Below are 22482 nucleotides of genomic sequence, written 5' to 3' on the forward strand. Positions count from 1 at the left end.
TATCCATGCTCTCTGGGGGAAGGGAGACGCGTTCACCCGCTGTTTTCGGGGAACGTGGGGAAAATTTATGTTTTTCTTCAACGCACGGGGAAATCCACCGCACGCTCATGGACGAAAGTCCCTCTGCCGGGTTTGGAAGAAATTCGTAACCGGCTTATGGGTGTGGGAAGATGGAGCGTACACACGAAAGAACTGCGCCAGTGAGTGTGTGTGTGTGCGAGCGAACGTAGCAGTGGGTCAGTGTGTCGATGGATGTTGCATTTTCTTTCATTCTCATTCGCTTTCCCGAGCCCGGTTATCCGAACGCTGACCGCCGGTATCGGAGTAGTTGCAAGATGGAGAGAGAGAGACAATATCAAATCAACACCACACCACATGCTTTCTCCTGCACGACGGGGGGAGAGAAGGGGGAAGGGGTTTCAGGGGACGAAGGGTACGTGATTGATCACGTCCCACATGCTCCAACCGAGGGCAGCCGCGCCGCCAACTGTGGAATGAGGCAAGAATGTGGCAAGGAAATCGTAACCGTCCCTCTATCCAACCCAAGTCACCCACCGTTGCGTAAGCTGATGCAACGGGAGCACCACGAGCGGTCCGAGGTTTTGTTTTTTCACGCCAGGATGGCCTTCCCTTTCCGGTCACGTCAGGGCACGGCTTTTCCGCCTGCCACTGAGGGTGTGTATGCGGACTGTTTGGGAATTTTAAAGCAGAACATATTGCATGCGTTTTCATTCTCTCCTTTGGTGACCTACGCACAGTGTCCCTTTTCGCTTTGCCCTAGTTTTTGAGCGCGAAAGTAACGCAACCGGATAACACGCGATACTGTTATTGTGTCACAGGTTTCGTGTTACATTATGTGCTGTTTTCTTTTTATTTATAAAATTAGAATCCAAACGAAGTAATCCAAACGAGCGTAGAAGTACCTGAAATGAGTTGATATAGTTCGCGTACTGTTTTAATTTATTGATCGTTCAATTGAATCAGAATTTATGAAATGGGACTGTTGATAACAAATGCCTGAAATATTTAAAAAAAATATGCTAATGGGTTATAAATTGATCTATACCGGTTGCATAAATTGCTCGTCAAAAATAGGACAACTCTTCATCGACATCAAACGGTCAGCCAACATCAACACACATGACAAAACAATATTTTAACATAAGCACATCCCGTAAAGCACAAACAATTCTCGCCGATCTCTCCCTCTAAAACTCACAACTCAATCTGTACGCCATCCGCGACACTAAGCATCTCTCTTTTCACGCGTCCCAGCTTTCGCTGCGTTTGCATTCCTTGACGCGCAACTTGATAGATGAAGATTTCATCCCGAACAGAAAACCTTCCCAAACTCCCTTCAGCTTCACTCGGGGGGGCATGGTAAAAGCGTAAATAAACACCGGGGTAGAGAAAAAGCCGCCTACCCAGAGCATAAATAGCATCGAGCGGGGCCATGTAGGACGGGCAAATGAAGCCATCATCGTACGTGGCGGCAGCGGCTGCCGATTTCTTCATTTGATGTTCATCCGCCAGACAGCTCTATACAGCTTCCAGGGCACGGTTGGGGGACAAAAAAAACCTACCCCCAATACACTGACGTCTCGCGCCCTGGGGTAATCAGATTTTCCGCTCATCTGCTCTCGCTCACGTTTTGTGTCACGGTAATTTTACCGAGCAATTGTGTGTGTAGCCCCTGGTGCAAGCCCGATCCTCTGCTGCACGGAGTACCAACGCACCAATCGGACGATCCTCTCCCAGTGCACCATGGCAGCATCTTGCACGCGTGCTTTCCGCAGGCAAATCCCGCGCGTTCTAAATCGCTCGTTAGCCCAGTTTCTCCGAAGCTGGGATCAACAGGGAGCTGATGTTATTTTTAAAACAAATGCATTTCCCTCGCCCAAACAGCACAGCAAAACTGCACGATCAGCGCAGTTCTCAAAACGCATCTTGTCCAAGTGGGTTCCATGTTTGGCGCATCCGCTTCTGGTGAAATATTAACATTTTGATTCACTTCTCCATCTTAGATCATCTTACATCTTTGTGCAACACGGGGGCAATGTATCGTGGAGGGCAAAACAGAGGTACAGAGGATCAACCTCCAGCGTCAACTTCCAACTTAAAACAATTATTTATCCTTATTATATTATACTATATTCACCTTTTACCCACAAGCAAAATTTCAGGTTAGTAAAGATTTTACTCATGGTTTCGATGTTTTCAGCAATTTGATCGCGTCGTTAGAAGTTATTGACCGTAAAATATAAATATCACGAAATGATATATCTGAAAGCATCATTTCCTGGCATCAGGTCTATCATTAAGAAAGAAACGAGCCAATGACGCTGACAAAAACATCGATTGTTCGGGCAATAATTTAAAGAAATGAGCCTTATGACTCCGTTAGAAACAACCATCGGGTATTAAATTATCAAATCATAAGTTCTTACGATTATTGCGGACGAATATTGCTAACACACACTGCTAATTTTCGATAAATATCTAAAAGATTGAATTCAATTCATGTTTCTTTAGCAGCTTTCCTATAATTTAATCCGCTCTTGCCCACCCATCCCTCTAATTTAACAGCAATCATCTGGAATCGAGCAATTTCATGTGACCAAATTTGTTGCGTTCCATTTACGGCTGAAATCGATTTTACTTTCGCAATCCCCCTGTTCCACGTTTGCTACCATCAATGCCAGGCACCCTAAAGTAGCAATTGATTCCCATAATCATCGCAGCATTCCACACTGCTTCTCTCATTTTTGCATCCATTTTTCGCTGCTGCTTCCATTTTTCCACCCATGGACGCACGCAAATCCGACGCAAATTAACATTCCTCCCCCCGCCCCATTGGCAAGCAGAATCATATTCTTTCGATGCGCTCCGGTAAGTAATTTTACGTCCCGCCAAGGAAAAAATGATGTCACACAGGCGCACGCACTGGCCTGCCGTGCGATAAAACCGCAACAACCGCCACAGCGCACCGCTGTACTTGATCGCCAAGGCCTAGATCATTGATGATGCTGTAAGACTGGGCGGAGATGACATTATGCCCCGCTCTGCACCATGCGGGACGAATAGAAACTGGTTACTCCACAACACTATCGGTACAGCAGCGCCCTCCCGGCCGGTGCAAATCGGCAACACGATACTGTGTCTGTAAAACCGGCCAGAAAACCGATAACGAAAGAAAGATGGAGAGCCCTTAGACAGCGCTTTTCGCTGCCACTTTGCGCGACAGTGTCGAGGTAATCATGGTTGTTCCTTGGTGACAAGCCCTTTCGCCCTCGGTCGTTCGGTCGTTTACGCATGAGCGACAGCACAATTGTGGAATTTCATCATTTTGCAATTTCATAATCGGTTATCCAGGCGAGGAAGTTGCTACATTCCCTTTCTCCCCACACTTGTCGAATCGCGGAGAGAGAAAAAAACTTTATTTCCAAACGAATTCTTCCTCCGAAGCTGATCGCACGGGATCACAAACTTCCGAAGAATTGTAACAAACATTCTAAGAGAACTGTAACGAGTTCGAAAATAGTACCGGCGGCGAAGAGCGAAATTTCAAGCACCGTAACCTTGACGGCATAGCTGTGTGTTTTCCCTTTCTTTTTCGCGCGCCCCTTTTTCCCCCCTACACGTGTGTTTGCATGCCATTGCTGAGCGTCGCGAAAGTCACACTCGTACACAGTCCACCGGTACGACTGGGCGCGACGACTACTAACCGTCGATTCCAATTCCCACGCTCGAGTTACCGTACCCACCTTCCGGTGTGGGGTAGGAGGAGACAGCTACCGTCGTTAACGTCGATTCAATTGACGGTAAACGATTGCATCTCCGGTTGGTGGGGTTCGCACAAAAAGAACCCCCTGAGCGGACAGATTGCCTTTGAATTCCTGCGCCATATTCGGCAGTTCAGGGATGTTGAATGTCGCGCCTGAATGAGCATTATTTCATTAGTTTGTGAACTCGTGCACCCGCCAGCACATCCCCTGGCGACACATTAGTATGATGACCCTGAGGGGGCGGTAAGGGGTACCCTGCTGGAGATACCGTCTGTCGGTCCCCAATTGTCACCGACCGACCTCATGCGTCATTGCTGGAAGCTTGTGAAGTGGAAGGAAAATGAAAGCGTCCCGTCCCGATTGGTTCGTGCGTCCGCGTGTGCTTCGGCAGCATTTCGTGGGACGCTTTTGTGCTCCATCATATTGTCCACCGACGGCTGCCCAAAATGGAGCACAGGAGAATACAAAACCGAGCACAACGCAGTGGCCTTCCGATGTCATACACAAGCGCGCCATATTTGAAATATGGCCTCAGAAAATCTTCAACCACGCTTGCCGACCTGCCGGCATCGCGGTACTTACAGCGAACACTTGACATGGCGGATGGTTTTCCTCAACGAAACGACAAATTGGCTTGTTTTTTTTTTAAAGTCATCCGAGCAGCGTGGCTTGTCGTGTGCATCGCTGCAAGTATTTGCCGCGGCGTCACAACAGAGCGCAGTGTGGCTGAAGCATGCCGTAAAATTGGCAAAGGACCGTTACTCGGTCAGCACTCGAATGTCTAACCGCTCTCGCTAGTTGAGCGAAAAAGAGACACCGCACACATTGGTTTACCAGGGGCGGAAAACCCAGTTGCCGGAAAATGTAGAGCATCGCGCGCAAAAAACACACACACTCGAAATATTCCAGCGTCCTAAGGCATGCTAGCTGACTAGCTGGCGGGGTATTCGGACGGGACCAACATGGTGCGGGATGGTGTCTTGCTGCTCCCCCTGTTGTGACTGTGCACTCTCGTGAGCGGCGGCCTCAATGGCGGAAAAATTCGCAAAACCCCAAATCGCACCAATCCGCACCGAAACGTAGGAGAGCCAGGCGTGCCGAACGAACGGTGCTTTTGGTTCACTCTCGTAGAAAAGCGAAACTGGAGCGATGGTTATGTGGTGATGCACTTTCCACGCGCCGCGCACTCCACTTGGCAAAGAGCACTTCCAAAGGCAGGCCCGGCCTAATCTTGCGACTGTGCGAATTTTGGATCGTCCCCGCTGGGTACGGTGCTGTCTTTCTCTTTCTCTGTGTCTCTCTTTGCACGTCCCCTGGGTGGTACGATGTTGGCGGGATGCTTTGGGCCGGAAACTGTGGTTGCGATGCTTTCCCAGTACGTTCGTTCGCTAACGGGAGTAGTACACGAACAACGTAGCGCTGCGAGTGCTCAAGTATCATTATGGTGTACTTTCAAAACGTGTAATTAAAAAAAGACTGTGAGTAAAAACAACATGGAAAGGCAAATAGGGCTGGAGGCAAAAACTGGAAAACGAAAACAAAATGTTAAGAAAACATAAAACATCCTAAACATTAGGGGAAAGGAACAAATATAGTAAAAACACATATGTCAAGCAAACAAGCAAAGCGAGTTTACAAACTGTTTTACGCTCTTTTGCTACCTTGGGTACAAATCAAGATTGTACTGTAGGTTTGTTGACTAACATTCAGACAGAAGCGTGAGCTTCGCTTTACCCTTCGCTTGTAACGAGTCAATTGATTAATGTGCCACTCAAAAATAAAACAATTGGATGTGCTTTCGCACTCCACACTTTGTTTATTGGCTCGAGGTCACCAGAAAGATAATAAATAAAACAGTCCAGCGCGGACTCTTCCTAAGTACCCGTTGCTGACCTACCCGAAAACAACACGAATATGCAGTTTTCCATGGTAAATGGTTAAAAAAACAAAAACATGGCACAAATACCTTCGGCTGCCTAATAATTGACAGCACAGTAAGTGAGTAAACAAATAAACATTTCCGCCATAGCATCGCTTCAATGTGCCCAACGATACAACCCACTCCTCCTTGTGCAGTCAATTGCTTTTTTAGGGTCACAAAATCAATAACGAATACCGCTCGCAATCGACCGGTTCGTTCGACCCGGTGAGTGCGTAGGGGATGGGGGAGGTGATACAGGTCGAAGTGCTGTAAAAGTAAACACTCGTTAAAGTGCATTGCTGTATGTCGGCGGCAAATATTTACACCCCCATGAAGCGGCGGCTAAAAGACTACAGCCGACGTAGGACGCGACACCACTGTGTGTGTGTGTGTGACCCACATCGGTGGATACAGGCTGTCTGTCTGTCTGTCTATCAAAACGATGCACCTCGTCACCATACACCGTGCCGCGGCGTGTACAACTCAATTAAACGACAAACAAAATGCTACACCAAGGTAGGCTTATGGGTTTGGGAAATTTGGGAAATCTTTGGCAGGCAGGATGGAAAACAATCACCAGCTACTTAAACCTTCTTACCCCCCCGTAGGATAGCTCTTAGATACAGTGTGATACAGTTGAATGTAAAGCACTAATTATTGTAACACCTTAAAAGGGATTACATAAACAAGGCTACATCAGTTTTTCGTCGCCCACTTAACCGGCGCACGCATTTCGTCGTTGTTTTTCCGCGCAAACGTAACAAAACGCCCTCGCTCAACCCCGAAACGAGACCCTTCAGTGGGTTTCGTTGTTTTTCCTTTCGACTAACGAAGCTTGATTGATCAAAAGCAGGCCTGGACGGGGGTAGTTGAAAAGCTTAACTGAAAACCTTTCTCTTCGCGTGTGTGTAAGCATTTGAACTACTAGGAAAATGCACTCAATAGCCAAAGTAAGCAAGATGGCAAACAGGCGGCAGAGCAAAATGGAAAGAAAAACTACTAAAAATTCCCCACTCCACTCGCTCGAAACGTTTCATTGACACCTGCAAATGAGCAAACAAACAAACTAGCAAACCAAACCACCTACGGGTGGGCCACCGTTTCCCGGTCAATCACACACTCTTAAAAATTTTTGCCGAATCTCGGTTAATTTTTGCCGAGATCTGCACAACTGAGATCTCGGCAAAGATCTCGGTTAAATTTCTGTTGCCGACATCTCGGTTAATTTCATTTTGTTTTGACGTTTACGTTTAACCGAGAATTTCGGTTAGAGCAAATCGAGATTTCGGCTAAATATAAAAACATTTTATTTTTATTTTAGTGATTTTATTTGCGTATCAAATGGGGTTTTTTGATGTGATGGAAAGTGTTGGGACAGGCGCCGATTCAACCGCCGGATGGGGTACAGCGTTTGGATGTGGTACCGGTACAGGAAAATGAGCCGGACAAGGAGCGGGCACTGGTACAGGCACGGTTCTGTAAAGCGGGCAGAGTGAAACAAGTCTGAGTGAACCCTTTTTAGATTTCATGTGATCGAGTGTTGATACTTACCTCGTGTAGGTGACCGGAAATGAATCCTGGAAGTTTGAACGGTCTGGCAAAGGTTGAACCAACCGGATTAGCTTCCACATCTGATCCTTGAATAGGGACTGCTCCGAGCGACGCTCTGAAGAACACCGGTTGCGTGCGCTGATGGAGTTTCCTAGCCCCAATCCCGCTCCATACCTGTGCTCGATCGCACGCTACTGATTCTCGTTTTTTCACGCTGAGAGACTCATTTTCACTTTTTTTTTATTTTTTTTATTTTACATCACAACATCACTCCGAAAGGTGTTCGTTTCATAAGCACGAGATTAACAGAATGGCGAATGACAGATAGAATACCGAGCCTCGGCTAATCCAAGTAGTAAAGCTGAAATCTCGGTTATTTTGACGGATTATCTCAGTGACAGCAGTGTTAACGTATGTGCTCGGCATGTTGTGTTGCCGAGTTTCGGTTCAAATATTTATTTAACTGATATTTCAGTTTTAAGTGGTACTGATTTTCGGCTACTGGGTTTTTTCAACTGACATATCAGCAAGAATCGAAAGAGCCGACGGATTTCGGCAGTTTTTTTAACCGAGGTCGTGAAATATTTTTAAGTGTGCACACATACACGCAGGGCGCTGGGCAAATACGTAACCGCTCCAAACCGCAAAACTTATTATGACAATCGCACCAGCCCGGGAGTGCGCGCAGCGAAACCGTTTCTCATATACTCATCTCCCACCCTTGCCATCACCGATCTTTGCAAGGGAGAAATGTGTGAAAGAAACACACTGTAAGACACTAAAACACTGGCGTGCATTACATTAGCAAAGGCCCTACCGGCACCAATGCAAGTCAAATCTCCAATGAAACAAAACGCAACACTGTTGCATTCGGTACGGGGAGAGTAAAGCAAATACACGAAAAACGAAACGAAACTAAGCGATGGCGCGAAAACCATTTCCCGATTTAAATTTTGCAACTTTTTACACAACCCAAACGCCACCGTGCGGGGCACATGATACGGCGTAAATTAATGATCGCTTTTGGCTGTATCTCTTTCTCCCGATAGGATTTAAAAACGTTTGCCTTTTAATGCGTTTTGTTTCGGAAGTGGGAAACAGTCTATTGGATTGGGCCACCAAATGGCCGGGACAAGGCGGGCGCATCAGCTATTGTTTGTGTGGAGAGGTGTGCATACTGATAAATTGCGCAATTGAGCATACTTTTCCACGCGTTCGATTGAGTTATGCAAATAAATGTTTAGTGAAAGAGTGTGCATTAGTGTTTGTTACAGTAGCTTCCTCAGTTAACAGTAAAGATTCCTAATTAATGTCCCATAATGCTCACTAATTAATAGCAACCAATGGGCAATGCGCTAACCAAACGCGCGCCGCATAGACTGCAAAATAAATTAAAAATTAGCCCCATGATACAAGTGTCCCTTATCCCGGGAAGATGCCCACCCAGCGATACCTTTTAACATAGTTACATGATTACTAACACGCAGTCCAATGATTAGATGACGATTCACCCCACAAAACGATGATGACTCCCTTCGAAAGCCCACGGTCACCCCTCGTTTCCACCGGTGGAGTTGAGGCGTGATAAAAGCAAACCACTCAAAGCGCACCAGTGAAGGCGCAAAGATCACCGAATCAAACACGCTCAGTTATATCAGTGACAATGCGGGGGACAAAGGGGGTTGCGCGGACAACACCGCCCTCCGTTTGTGTTGAGTAGAAAGGTCTGCTAATCGGGCTGGAAAACCTTTGATTTCTCGTGCAGGAGATTACGTGCGGAAGACCACCGTCTGTGGTGGATGGGCGCTCTTTAATCGCTAAGCCGTTGCAGTGCTGCGCTGGGTGAAGTGATGTTCAGTCTCGATTGCCCCGATTATCAGCCGCACAGGTGACGATTAGTCGATGCGATTCACTTCAAGCGTACATCAAGATAAACAATTATGTATTGAAGAAAAAAATGGCGTTTCGTGAAGCGATCAACGTTTAAATTTGCTAGATTGTAGATATTTTATTATGAAAGGAGCTTTCAAAATTACAACATTTTTGTTAATGGGAAAAAATGAGAGAAAGGCGAAGAAAATATAAACAGCAACATGCATTCCAATTCAAAAAGTATTATATTGTACATTCGCTAATGTTATTTATTTATATGAAGTGATTAACCAATAAATGCCACGAAAAATTGCTACATCACAACGATGGTGCATATTCCGACTCATTTTCTGCGACACAGTGCTTTTACTGAGATTTGCCATACTGAGCGCAACGATAAAAAACACTAACAACACTGTGCTTCATTAGTCACATGCTACACAAAGGGCATGAAGCACCCATCAAGTCACGTAACCCCGTGCAGAGACATGTCATATCTCTTTTAGCATCTTCACAAACATCTTCTTTGCCAGCGCGGACCCCAGAATGAGATCGCCCACGAGAATTGTCAGCCCGCGCGCGTTCTACCATCCGACGCCAGGCTAGGAGAGAAAAGTGTTAATTGCTAAATTCTTGAACACCCTCCAACTGTCACTTGCCTCCACCTGGGGATGGGAGGGGGGTTCAGTTTCACGAATTCATTCATGCACCAAATGTAAAGGGTGGTACCGTGTGCACTGCATCATTAATCCGTGCTGTATTAGACAAGGCACTAGAGAGCTTCACAAAAATAATTTTCCCACCTTCTCTCTTCCATTGGGCAAGGAAATGAGCATCTTTTTCTATAAATCGCTTTCAGCTTGTTCAAAGAAATGATTGCGCCCTGCGATCGGCAAAACCAGCGTGCTCGAACGTGCACCCAAGCCACGATTGCAACAGTTAGAAGCAATTAATTTTATGTCCCAGTTTAGAATTTTCTTCGCCAAGGGTGTCAACTGACATGAGCGTTTTTATTGTGTTTCTTCTGTATGGGGATGGTTAAAAACAAGCATAGCCACTGTGTTTCAGCATCGATCGATCAATCGAAGAAACGCCGTCATAAGAGCGAAGGGTGTCGGCAAACGACGGCTCTCAGTGCCACAACGATTTGAACTAAAATTCGAAAGGGGAACGTTCACGATCAGTGCGTAATATTGTGCGTGCTGCTGTCGAATGAGTGTCGTGCAAGGTGAAACTTAGACAAAAATTTTACCAAATGGAAGGTGGACACCGATTATGTCCCCAAAGTTCAGCAGCGGTCCCACAAGCACTCCAAAGGAAAACGCATCGCTGATCACCCATTCAGGCGCATCGAAGCTGGGCACTCACACGCGTAGCAAGGGGTAACAACAAGCAACAAGCATAGCGTATACACATAACGTAAGTGCAAAGCAAACGCATACGAAGAGCACGCTCGGGGGTTTGTTTTCCTGACCATCGATTGATTATGCGCCCGTATGTTGGACATGCTTCCTGCTTTCACCATCGGTTATTTCCTTCGTCGTGTATGATTTTCTGTCTCGTGGTGATTTTTGCACTTCTTGTCCTCTTCCTTCAAATATTATTTCAACCAGGACAGGAAAATTGTCCCACTTAGAAGTAGAATCTGGTGGAAATCTTACCAACATATTTGCGATCAACTTCAATATCTACCGAACTGCAACGGTCCATGCGTGAGCTCAATTATGCAACGTTCCCAGTAAAGTCGCGACTGAGTGGGGGAAGCGTTTCCCTGCGCTGCGGTGATGGAAAGCTTCTCCATTTATTGCCACCCACTTTGTCGGTTATTTTCGACCCAAATGCAACAAAAAAAAAGAAGGAAAGAAACTAAGTGACCAATGAGTCTGTTCCACGTCGTAAACGGTGATGGCGTACGATCACTCGATGTGAAGGAATTTTCCCGAATCATAAGCGATTGCGCAAGACCCCGACACTAACGATGGCCGCATTACTGCCCACTTGTTTCCCTCCCGGGCGCAGTTTAGGATAATTTAAGGGGATGATCGGGGTTGGGGTGACAGGGAATAAATGGAAGGAAAAAGCATTTTCCCCATATCGCCTCCATTTCGGAGTGCTTCACGAATATGACCGCGCTCAATCGACCGTGCCTGGTATCGGGACTTATGTCTCGTCTTCCGCTGGGAAACTTGCCAAATCTCTCTTTCTCTCACTCGGCCGCATCCGTAGCTGAGCTCCAAATATATGGTTCGTGCGAAAGCACTTACCTGAAAAGAGAAATAAGGAAAAACCCACAGTTAGTAACGAAAGAAAGAGCATTTTCACTGCAACGCTCGTTTGTGTTTAGTGTTGCTAGCGGTTTGCGCAGCCAGTAGTGCGTCTCGTCCCCCACTCACGTCTAATGTCAAATCGGCTGTAAGTGTGAAATTAGTTTATGGCCGTCTTCCATCCGTTCTGTTCTGCTGGCACCAAATCTTGCCAGCAACAAAGAAACGGTACCCAAACACACACATACACACACGGCGGCGGAGGTGAATCACGAACATCACACGCTCGGACTTTGACGCAGGAGATGTTTTTCTTAAAATATCGCACAGCTGGCGGTGTCTGTAAAGTGCATTCTTCCTGCACCGACTTTCGAAATGGACATGGAAATTTACAAAACATTTTTTAAAAAATAATAAGTAAAAGGGATTTTTTGTTTTGAGAAAAAAGAAGCCAATAAACACATCCATGAGGGGCTCAGAAAAATGTACATTTTCACATCGTGCACATCGTTAGTTCAATATTTACGCTTCGGAACATCTGTGCCGCTAAAACCAGCTAAAAGATTGCTACTATCTACCAGCCACCTTCCGTTGACTGACAAACGCCAATTATTTGCTGTCAAACCCATCTGACGACTCATCTGACTGACGGTGACACCAAGCCAAGCAGTATTTTCGTCCATTCGGGGGAAGATATCCTTTACATCACTCACTACGGGTCCGATCTTGCCATCTAGAACCCCGGAGTGTTCCTGTAGCGGTCTTGTTTTTCTGCAACGATTGCTGACTGATTTCTGTACCACACGCTACCGACGACCGACGACACGAGCAAAGTCACGGGCCAGGTGGGCTGTCATAACCCAATTACTCAACGTCGACAAACTTGCCGTGCTTTCGTGCGTCTCGGCAGTGCTTCAAAGTTAAGCAGGTCATGTTGTGCCAACTTGTATGACTTCGGCCACCGTGGTTCACCTGTTCGTGGTAGGCAGCTAGACTTCCTAGCTGGCAGCAAGAGAGCATTGTAGCCGTTCCACAATCAACACCCTTCGGTAAACGTACGGCACGGACAAGGCGAGTGGTTGGAACAATCTATTTGGTCAAACCACTGACAGTTTGTTGATGTCGTTATATCACGTGGCGGAAGGATAATAATGTAAAACATGTTTTCCGCCAAAATGATAACCAAAACACAATGGCAAACTTAAAAAACATGTTATGTAAATCTTAGAGAATGGGTTGGGAATGGTTGGGGTTGAGTTGAGTTTGTACGCTGTTTTGGGCGAAATAGAAGCGAAAAATTATATTTGAAGTGCAGCCCTTAAGCGGCTAAATTTAATTTGCAGTTTTCGTCACGCCAAACATCTGGTCAATAATATTCCAGAAAGGATTTTATGTAATTAAATTGTACGTAAGTCATTGAGCATAAAGGAGAAAAATCACAATTAGGTTTCTAATATGCTCTAAAAAGTAAAAATAAAATAAATTATTACTACATCACTTATGACACGTAACAATAAGGGAGCTTCAAAATGCAGTAAATTTATTATATCCTTAGGTTCTGAAGGCTTTTCGTAGATTTTGAACCTTTTTTTGAACATGAAATTATAAACTGTATAATTATTATTGCATTGTGTATTTATATTACGTTCCCCTTAATTCTCTATTTCGCCAATTGTGTACAAGCAATCATACATCTTACAGGGGGTTTGAGGGGTCCTCATAATCGTAATTGACTCTTTCTTACGGGAAGTTTATTTTATGTGACGGTAAGTGGACTCACGGCTCCTTTTTTGTACAGATCACATAAAGTTCACTTACCATAAGAAAGAGTCAACATAATGTCCACAAAGAACCCCTGAAAAAACCCGATAATTCGTTTTGTTCTCGGCATAGTGTTAGAATTGCTCCTAAAGTCCAATTATCAGGATGTGAAAACAAAAACGATAATGTTATGTAATCTCAAAAATCATAATAAAACACCTGAAAGACGATCGCCAAGAACGCGACGGTACACAATACATGCAACCGTTTCCCAGCCGTCAGAACACCGGAACATTGTTCACGATATTCGACAGGAAGTGAGCATTAACGCTTATAACAGCTTCCGGTCGACAAGTAACGCGAGCGAGAATGGATGGTCCATGCGGTACTGTTCTCCGATAGCGTCCGAGGCACGCTGTCAATGACCCCACCACCACCTGCCCGCGTGGCTAATCGATGCAAAATAACAACACGAACAAAAACAAAGCAATTGGGGGCCGCGAACAAACATTTTAGGGACGCAATCACGGGCGCACACCGAAGACGGCGAAACAATACGAACAGCGAGTCATTGTGTCACTGTGCTCGATGGCACGTGACGTCCGAAGAGCTGGCCCGCGGGCAGTACTTCCTCGTTTCGTGTATTCAATACGGCCAGTTTGAGTGAGTGGATATGTGTGTGTTATAGTTGCATTGGTTGTACCACTCGTTGCACCCTGCAGACTGGCTTGTTTAGGGTTTTCTTTTTTTTACAACTTTTGTTTTCGCTTTTTTAACCCGGAAGGTTATGCTTGCACGCGCCACAACACCTTCTCGTGGGTGGCATAACCTCACGTTCAAAGATCGGTGCTTCGAGGGAGTGGGTGGCCACATGCAATTGATCCAAGAACTTGGGTTGAGTTTAACTTTTTTCTGTCTCTCTTTTAAGTGATTAAATTAACACCAGCACTTTTTCCTCCTTCCAGCACCATGCCATACACATGCTGCACCATTCCGAGCATTTGATGGCGATATGAAAAATGACTCCTTCACATGTTCGACCACTTCACAATCAATCGTGTTCACGCCTTCGTGTAAGTGCCTTTTATTTTTTGTTTAATGTTTCAAAATCTTCGCCCCGATCGACGCTCGTGCTCTGCTTGTCTCCAATGAGTAAATAAGAATCAATAACAAAACCATTCGAGCGTGTCACGTTCGATTGTTCGGCAAGCCCGGTGGTTCTGAATGTTCATTCTCGTACATGTGTGATCTATTTCGTCTCTGACAGTCGTATTTACGTCGCCTTCAATCAATTGGTTTTATAAGGGATACTACGGGCTTGCTGTTTGAATTGGGAGCACATAAACAACAAAGCCACACCCACAGCGTTTGGTGCACTGTTGCAGCGCATTCAGCAGGAAGACCATTCCATCAAGCGGGAGGTAATATTTTATGCTCAAAGCGTCACTGAATATCTATTAACCCTGCATGCTATATGCGCAGAAACCGATGACGTTGCTTATGATAGTAGGTTACTTATGTTTTAGATGCGCTAGAAATGTCAAGTTTGAGCGGCACTCCCGAAGGACCCAAAGTACACAAATGCAAATTAGTTTGAAGCTTTTGCTAACGACCAGTAGAACACATCAACACACTGCTTATCATGATGACAAGAAATGTATAAATATATAACGATTTCAAAATACACGTTGCAAATCGTCTTAATGTTATCATACTAGCACAAAAATTAAAACAAAATATAAAAAGACACGTTTAACGATAACAAACCACCACTCGAAAGCGCGTCATCAATCATAGGACCTCAATCGCTTCATTGAAGATGTTAATCGAAGTGACAGCAAGCGTTAGCTAATCATTCGAGCGTTTGAAGCGAACGATTTGCCACAATCGATCCTCCGCTATCGGAGTGGTGTTACCAATCGATGTCGATTGGTCGATAATCGAACAGTAAAATCACGTGAAAAAATGCGCGAATTCGAGCCAAAATCATGACTGAAATTAGGCAACCGGGGGAGAAGAAGGTTCCCCTGCAAGCCATTTCGGCAACACAGCTGCTGCTGCTGCTGCTGCTCAACCCGATCGAGTGTCATGTGGTTTTGGCTTTCTTGCAAAGATCGCAACATTTAATTACCCCGCGTACGATCTCCCGCCCGTCTGGCCACAACATCGATTAGTTTGCATTGGCCCACCGGCCGCACGATTCGCGTGTGGATCGGACGGGCGGGCCAGCGCACAAAAGTGAAAGAAACCGCAAAGCGCATCGGAGAGCTAGCGAACCGGCATCGACCCGATAGCGATCGTCAGATTTTAGCAAGGCGGTGTTAACACTTTCGATTTGATCACACACGCACGGACCCACACACACACACACACACACACACACATCCCTCGGCTATGATGCGATTAATTACACGCTTTTCTTTTGGCACATTTTTGGCCATCTCCTGCTCCCCCTCCCCATCCACCACTCTCGCGCATTCCCTCCCAGTGGGGTTACAGTTAGTGGGCTGCGCCACAGCACAAGAAAGTAGTCTCTTGGCTAATTATTATTTTTGTGCATTCCTTTTCTTCATCTCGAAGAGCTAAAAACATGTGTTTAAATGTATCGCGGGTGAAGGTGAGCGAAAGGTTCCGAAATAGGGTTGTAGGTTTCTCACGGGAACACTTTCTAAGAACGACGGGAAAAACTAATCATCCTGGTACGGTGTTTTCTGTGCAGAACGGTATATAGTTCTTTGCATTAATTATTGTTCCGTATTGGCTGCGGATTTTTTTTTTTTAACACGAAACACGTCCGAACTGAGGTGTGCCTTACTGTGTTGTAGTTTGCTAAAATGCGAATCCTCTAGTTTAATCGTGTTCTTCCGTGCCCCGTATAAGCCCATAAATGAAATTAAAACCGGGATTTGGTGGAGGTAAACTAGTTAAGGAGTTAAGAAGAGGATTTGTACTCAAGTACGATACATCCGACAACACTTTTTATTGCTGAAAATTGAGGATTCATAGATGCATTGAAACAAGGACGTATCAGTTTATCATCTTCATAAAACACGGAAGCCTCCGTGAGATTTATGTGAGATTCCCTGATCATGACCCAATGCCTTATTTCTAGTAATGTTTATAACAGTTACCTACACCTCTTTCAAAAGGCTAATCAACTGAGAGAGCGATTAAGTTCTGATTATGCATCGATTTCTCACAGTTTCTGATATCAGTAAACATTGTAGGTCGAATTTTGGTACGGATCGTATTGATTCTAGGAGCTACATTTACATCCCAAATTGGGGCGTATCGTAAAAGCAAACAATAACTCGCGTGACCCACATTCATCCTCTAACTACTGAGGATAATAGACTCGTTCTGGAAAAAGAAAACCGATATTCTGTCTCTGCTCAAAAACCGTTGCACGACCAGAAATCAATTAGTCGCCCCAATTTACTATCATTAGGCAGGTACCGTATGTGCGTCATTCGGAAAATCTTCAGTACATCTTTCGGTGCCGCACACCGCTCTCCTATATCTCACGGCAACCGTAGCTTGACGTTCGTCACGGGTAAACGTCAGATTGAGAAGAGTGCACACCGCTCTATTCCCATTGCACAACCGCAATCTAGTGAGGTCGATTGCAACTCTACCGACATGCGGCGATTACGATCGTCTAACGGATTTGCAGCAGCCTGGACTGGCTAAACGAGGTACACATGTCGAATGCATCTGAAAATCGCTGAATCAACAGTCCAAGGGATCGTTGCCACATTACGGCAACCCAGATTCGACATGTACTTCCAGTGCACACACACACTCCCCAGCTACCTGAAGATCGTCAAAGCAGATGATTTTTTTAGTAGAGCACTAATTTGTTTCGCTTTACGTAATTTGAAGGTTACTTTGTGCACGGATAAACCGCACCACACAAGAAAGCCACGAAGAAGGGAAAAGAAAATCCCGATCTTCTAGGGTCCCTTCTTTTCTCCCTAATGTTCCCTAAGATCGATCAAGCTGAAGGTCAGCCGGAGCTTTGTGGTTCATTCATGTCGATCGGGGAGAGCGTGGTGCCACCGACCTGAACAAGATCCCCGTCCATCAACTGCACGTTCAATAAATCTCTGATGGGTCGTAATTGACGTAAGATGAGGATGATGATGATGATGATGATGATAATGGTAGACTAGCTCTTGAAGAAGCCCGTAAGATAGTTTGCGCTTTTGAAGGGCCCTCGGCCCGTCCCGCATCATTGTGGGCCCCAGCAGCAGCAGGTTCCAGACTTCATGTACACTATTACGCCGATTCGAGCAAATGACCAACGCAACAACCTGCGCCTGCGGAGCAGCAAAATGAATGAAGAGAAAGCCTAGATGAAGGAGTTTTCTTTCTGCTATGGTATGGGTGAGTTTTTCTCTGCCAGCTAGCTCTTCGCTTTTGCATCGTTGCGTTTGAGCGGGCCATTCATATAACGCTACGTGCGGAACGGTTTGGGCTGTAGATGCGCCCGAGATGAGCTTGAGTGTTTGGATAATTTCTGGAACATTGCGAGGCGCATGCTCGATTGCGCGGATTGATCAGCAAAATCCTACGCCGATCTATTTGTGGGTCAGTGGCGTCGGCATATCGGGATAATTCCCACCACCGCGGGAATTCGGTCATATTCTGTAAATAGCTTTCCCAATTAAACATACCCCAGATTCTATCGTGCATTCGTTATTTATTCCAATTTCTATTTCATAAATAAGGTTGCAAATTGCATTTGTAGGTATTCAAGTGTGCCCGTAGCTGTATTTTAGTAACATGTGAACGCTGCAAACAACGTATTATGTTCTCTACCGGATAGGGCAGTTTGATATGACCAAAACATCTTTTCACTTTATTAGAACGAACGCATAAAGCGCTGTCAATTGAACTAATTGAAAAGCCAAACATTGGCCTTGAAATGACGTATGGTCGTGGGACATCATCACGTGATCGCGCAACGAATAACAACCGATGGCAACGGCTCGCAACGAGAGCTGGACCCCCTTTTTCGCTTGCCATAACTGCAACAATACCAAACGGATAAGGCAATTCTCGATGCATCAAATATTACCTTTTACGTTGCACATCCTAATTCTGGTAAACCGGGTCAACGCGGCAAAACTGCACCGCAAACTCGTAACGCCAGTGACAGCGCCAATCTAATACTGCCAAAACAGCACCGACATAGGGGGGTCTGGCGGCTGGATAGTGTTGCACATTTAAAACTTCAAAACGTCGCTAAACTTCCGATCACGATTTTACGACAGAGCGCGATCGCACACGATAGAGGAACGTGATGCACGATCGCGTACTATTGCCAAGGCGCCGTCACACGGCAATCAAATGGTCGAGACGCTGCTGTGGTTCGGGCACAATGACCCTGCAGTAGAGCGACAGGGTAACGCTGACTCAAGTTCATGACCACACACGTACACAGGCCCTCTATCTAGCAATTTAAACACATTCTAGCCTAAGGTGGGGCCTCTCGGAAGGGCTGCCTTCAATAAGCCACCGACAGGGAGCTCCAGCCACGGAGGAGGGGGATTCCAAATCACAGATGCAGTACACTGTGCCGCCTTCAACGGAAGTGGAAGTAAACAAACCATTAGAGGTTGGCGTGCGTGTACTGATTGCCTCAAATAAGCCACCGCTTGTGTTGCATACGTTATTTCCCATGCGAAGGGCACGAAACCAGCGTGGTGGTTGCTGCTAGCGTGCCGAACGAAACCTCGCCATTCCAGAAGCAAGTCACCCGCCCAGCTGGTCACCGTTGTTCCGAAAATGTCACCGAGCTACGATAAACGAGCTTGTATCGACTTTAGCAAGCAATTGAGCAAAGGCTAGCTGAGACTGACTAGCTTTCGCTCTCGCTTTGCTGCAAAACAAGATGCCGTCCACTGATTGTAGCGCGCTGGCTACATTTATCAAACCTTGTGTCACGATGCACTTCAATTAAGACCGCGTGCCGTCGTGCGCACATTTCCCTTTGAGCTGGATGATTGAGGCCGACGGTAAGCGAAGGTCGCCGTCTGATCGGTATCTTGCTCTCGGGCGGTGTGTTGTTCCAGATCATATTTCTCCGCTAACCGTTAACTTAATGCGGTTTTTAAGGTTTTTTGCTTTGTCCTTAATCATCCTACTTGAAGATAGGCCAGGCAACGTCAATCTGAAGAATGTGCGGCCAGTGGCGACCAGTAAGCACACACTTAAGCGAGTCTGACAGAGGCATGGCGCTTATTTAAATGAATTTAACACTATTGGGATACTATAAGTTGTATGTAAGTTGTATGTACGGGATAGTACAGGAGAGACGTTAAGTTTAACAAGTCTAATGTGTAGCGTAACGACCTCCTAAAACCTGGACTTGGTTAAATTTCTATCCAGACTGTCCATGGACAAGATCTGACGTATTCGGTTGACATGGTAATGTCATAACGCTAAAAGAACAGGGCAAAAATGTCACAATCACAGGAATAGTTACGTCATGCTAATAAAGCATAATACAATTCTAAACACAAAATATTGTTATGAAAAGACAAACATTTGAAAAACAGTGTTTATGGTACAGTTCAATATCTTAGGTTAGAGACATCTGGAAATAAAGCTCTACTCACCAGAAATATACATCAGACTTCAAATTCCAATAGCATTAATGCTAAAACTGGGACAAGCAACTGCATAACTTAATGTATTGATAATAGGCACACTGCCACGGCATAAAATGCGGACATTTGAAATGAATGTGGCAACACCTAAAACTTAAAAAACTTGACAAACCACTAGCAAAATGAGCGATAACGCGTATGGATACGAATAAATTGATAAATAATCTATAAGCTATGTTTCTTGGACTTGGACATCCAAGTCCATAATAGGCTCATGGTAGTCCTAAACCAACTACTATTGTTGCACCAAACAAGAAATGAATTGAGATATATTTTCTATTCGTTAATGCTTGCCAAAATAATCCTCATCACAACAGGCACTTGTTAACCTTTTTCAGCAAACATCAAGATTTGTCCACATCATTGTTGTGCTACCTCAAGATACGACATTTGTTATGTTTTTGTTGTTCTATACGCTTAGTTTATACGCTTTATTTTGGATGAAGTCAGAATTTGTCCATTCTCCCCCATCAACTATGATGGAGCTTTATAATCTTGTGTCTAGCGTAGATTGACGCACAAAAAAGAGTCCCATTAATTATCGCACTCATGCTAATAAAATAGGAAAAAAACAGTATGTTCATTCTAATTGCTTTACGACCTCTTATCATAGGTTTAATAGCGTAAAGGTTGTTATCAGCTAGCGAGCATCAACTCCCCCGTCATTCCGTTAGCGTCACATAATAATCTCGCCAAACATTACGCGTTAAAGCTGCACACCTAAAGCAACGAGAGTGCGATAGTTTCCAGTGTATTCGCTTATCGTGATCGACTTTATCTTATACTCGTGGATTCGTGGGATATCATCCATCTGGTCTGAGGTCTGGCATCGTCTGCATCGTCGTCCGTATCGCGTCCGTATGGAAGCCACCCAAAACCGCATTTCCTCCCCGACAAGTCATTGAACTTCTTGACGCTGGCATACAACCTTGGGCAACTGAAACGAGCCGATCACTGAATTATACACTCATTGTTTTGTTGTTTTCTTCCACGAAGCATTTCTCTTCCACTCGGTACGAAATCAATTTGTCTATTAATTTAATGTTATGCACCCAACCTGTTAGCAGGTGCGATTGAAACGGAGGAATAGAAATTCGGGTCCCATGTGCTTCGAAGCATAATTAACACCGATCCAGCCCCGAGTCAATCCCAGTTTCGGTACCCGTGCATGTACCCCTCTAAAGGGCCCCCACCCCTTCCGCACGTGGTGCGTACCGTGGTAAATAAATTGTCAAAAGTTTCACATTTTCGGCTCGTTTCCATGCCAACCATTTCGCCTCCTAATGATGCTCGAAAGCATAATGACGCATTGTTTTGCATCGATCTGCCGCGCAAACGCAAGGCGGTGGCGATCGGAATCACGCGCCGACTGACGAACCCCCGCCGCGTGTGCGTTTTTATTTTGTTTTTCTCGCTCGCGCGTTGAGAAAGCCGAATGAAAAATGATCTTCACACACCGCGGGAAAACTATTTCAGTAATGATCCGATATCGTTAAAATCGTCATCGCTCTCGGTAAGGAATTATTGCAGCGAAAGTTTTGTTATGTTTTTTTTTGTGTGTTGTTGCTGTGCGATGTATGCGTTTGTTTATCGGGCCGGTTTGAATCGTGCCCGGGATACGATTTTCGGAGGATTGACGAGGCAAGGGAAAATTAACGAAAGTAAAACTGGCTGAGCGAAATGGTATGGCATTTATTAACCCCGGCTAACACACATTATTCACAAGCCTTACATTGTTGTTTTCGGGCTTTGCATTTTCCGGCAGCTACTAATTATTTTTAATGCAAAAAATGCATGCATGCGAGGAAAGCTTCCACGAGCATTTCAACCGCTTCGTTTTGCTTGCATTGAATAGCTTACAGTTTCTCTTTCTTTCCCTGCGCGTTGTGCGAATCCTTCTAAAGGGTCAACGAAACATGTATGAAGGATTCAGCAAGGAATGGATTTTCTCCCTGGATTTTCACACAGACACACGCACACCAAAACAAGCTAGAGGCCCCACAATACAGATTGCGCGATCATTATTGTGGTTGATTTGTTGATCGTGTTACAACAATCGTTCCTCAATTCGATACGAATCAAATCTTACATAAACAATTGAGCGCTACGCGTTTTTATTTTCCTTGTTTTGCCCATGTTTTCTTCTCCATTGATTAACCACTAATAAACCGATTTCGTCCGCTTGTGCGAAAGGAGGTTGTGTAGTGCGCGAGGGGGGGACGAGGCACGATCGCGGCAGCGCTGCTGAATTAAATTATTGTGCTTAATTATATTCCCTAAAGACGGGTGAAAGGAGCACAATCACCAGCCAGCCAACCTGCTTGCACTTGGTGCTGCGCCGTGATGCGCAAAAGGGTTTTGTTTCGCGATTTTGCGTAAGCGGCACATGCCAAAAATTGCACGCATATGCTCTGCAGGGGGCGACAGCGGCGGCGGCGGCAGCGGGAATTTGGCATCTGCATACCCGCTCTGCGCTCTCTTCCCTCACCAGCCTACCAGATGAACAACAATGCATTGACGGGTAGAGAGGCGCCAACACAAGTGCCCCAGCGTGTGTGTGTGTTGGAAGCGAATAGCCCAAAACGATCGGTATGTTTGGGGCATTTGAGAAAAGAAAGAGTATAATTTAGCATTACTTTCACTTTATTTTCCCG

The 22482-nt window shown here is 45.4% G+C and overlaps 2 protein-coding genes across 4 annotated transcripts in view; both read right to left on the bottom strand.

Annotated features, from left to right (window-relative positions):
• The window catches only part of LOC120953736 (uncharacterized), a 65399-nt gene that overhangs the window by 31582 nt on the left and 11335 nt on the right, over positions 1-22482 (bottom strand). The window lies entirely within an intron of this gene.
• On the bottom strand, positions 6818-7705 carry LOC125906875 (uncharacterized). Its single transcript, XM_049607676.1, has 2 exons — positions 7258-7705; positions 6818-7182 (listed from the first exon to the last, which is right to left on the bottom strand). Exons 1-2 carry the CDS (start codon positions 7335-7337, stop codon positions 7044-7046), a joined length of 219 nt encoding a protein of 72 aa, XP_049463633.1. The 5' UTR covers positions 7338-7705; the 3' UTR covers positions 6818-7043.

The sequence above is a fragment of the Anopheles coluzzii genome, chromosome 2 (genome assembly GCF_943734685.1).
Source record: "Anopheles coluzzii chromosome 2, AcolN3, whole genome shotgun sequence".
Lineage (NCBI taxonomy): Eukaryota > Metazoa > Arthropoda > Insecta > Diptera > Culicidae > Anopheles > Anopheles coluzzii.

Bases quoted from the DNA above. Each gene is read 5' to 3' on its own strand.
- LOC125906875 (XM_049607676.1), bottom strand. From the start codon at position 7,337: ATGTGGAAGCTAATCCGGTTGGTTCAACCTTTGCCAGACCGTTCAAAC. The intron at 7,183-7,257 runs GTAAGTATCAAC...CCCGCTTTACAG, and splicing joins TTTCCGGTCACCTACACGAG to AACCGTGCCTGTACCAGTGC.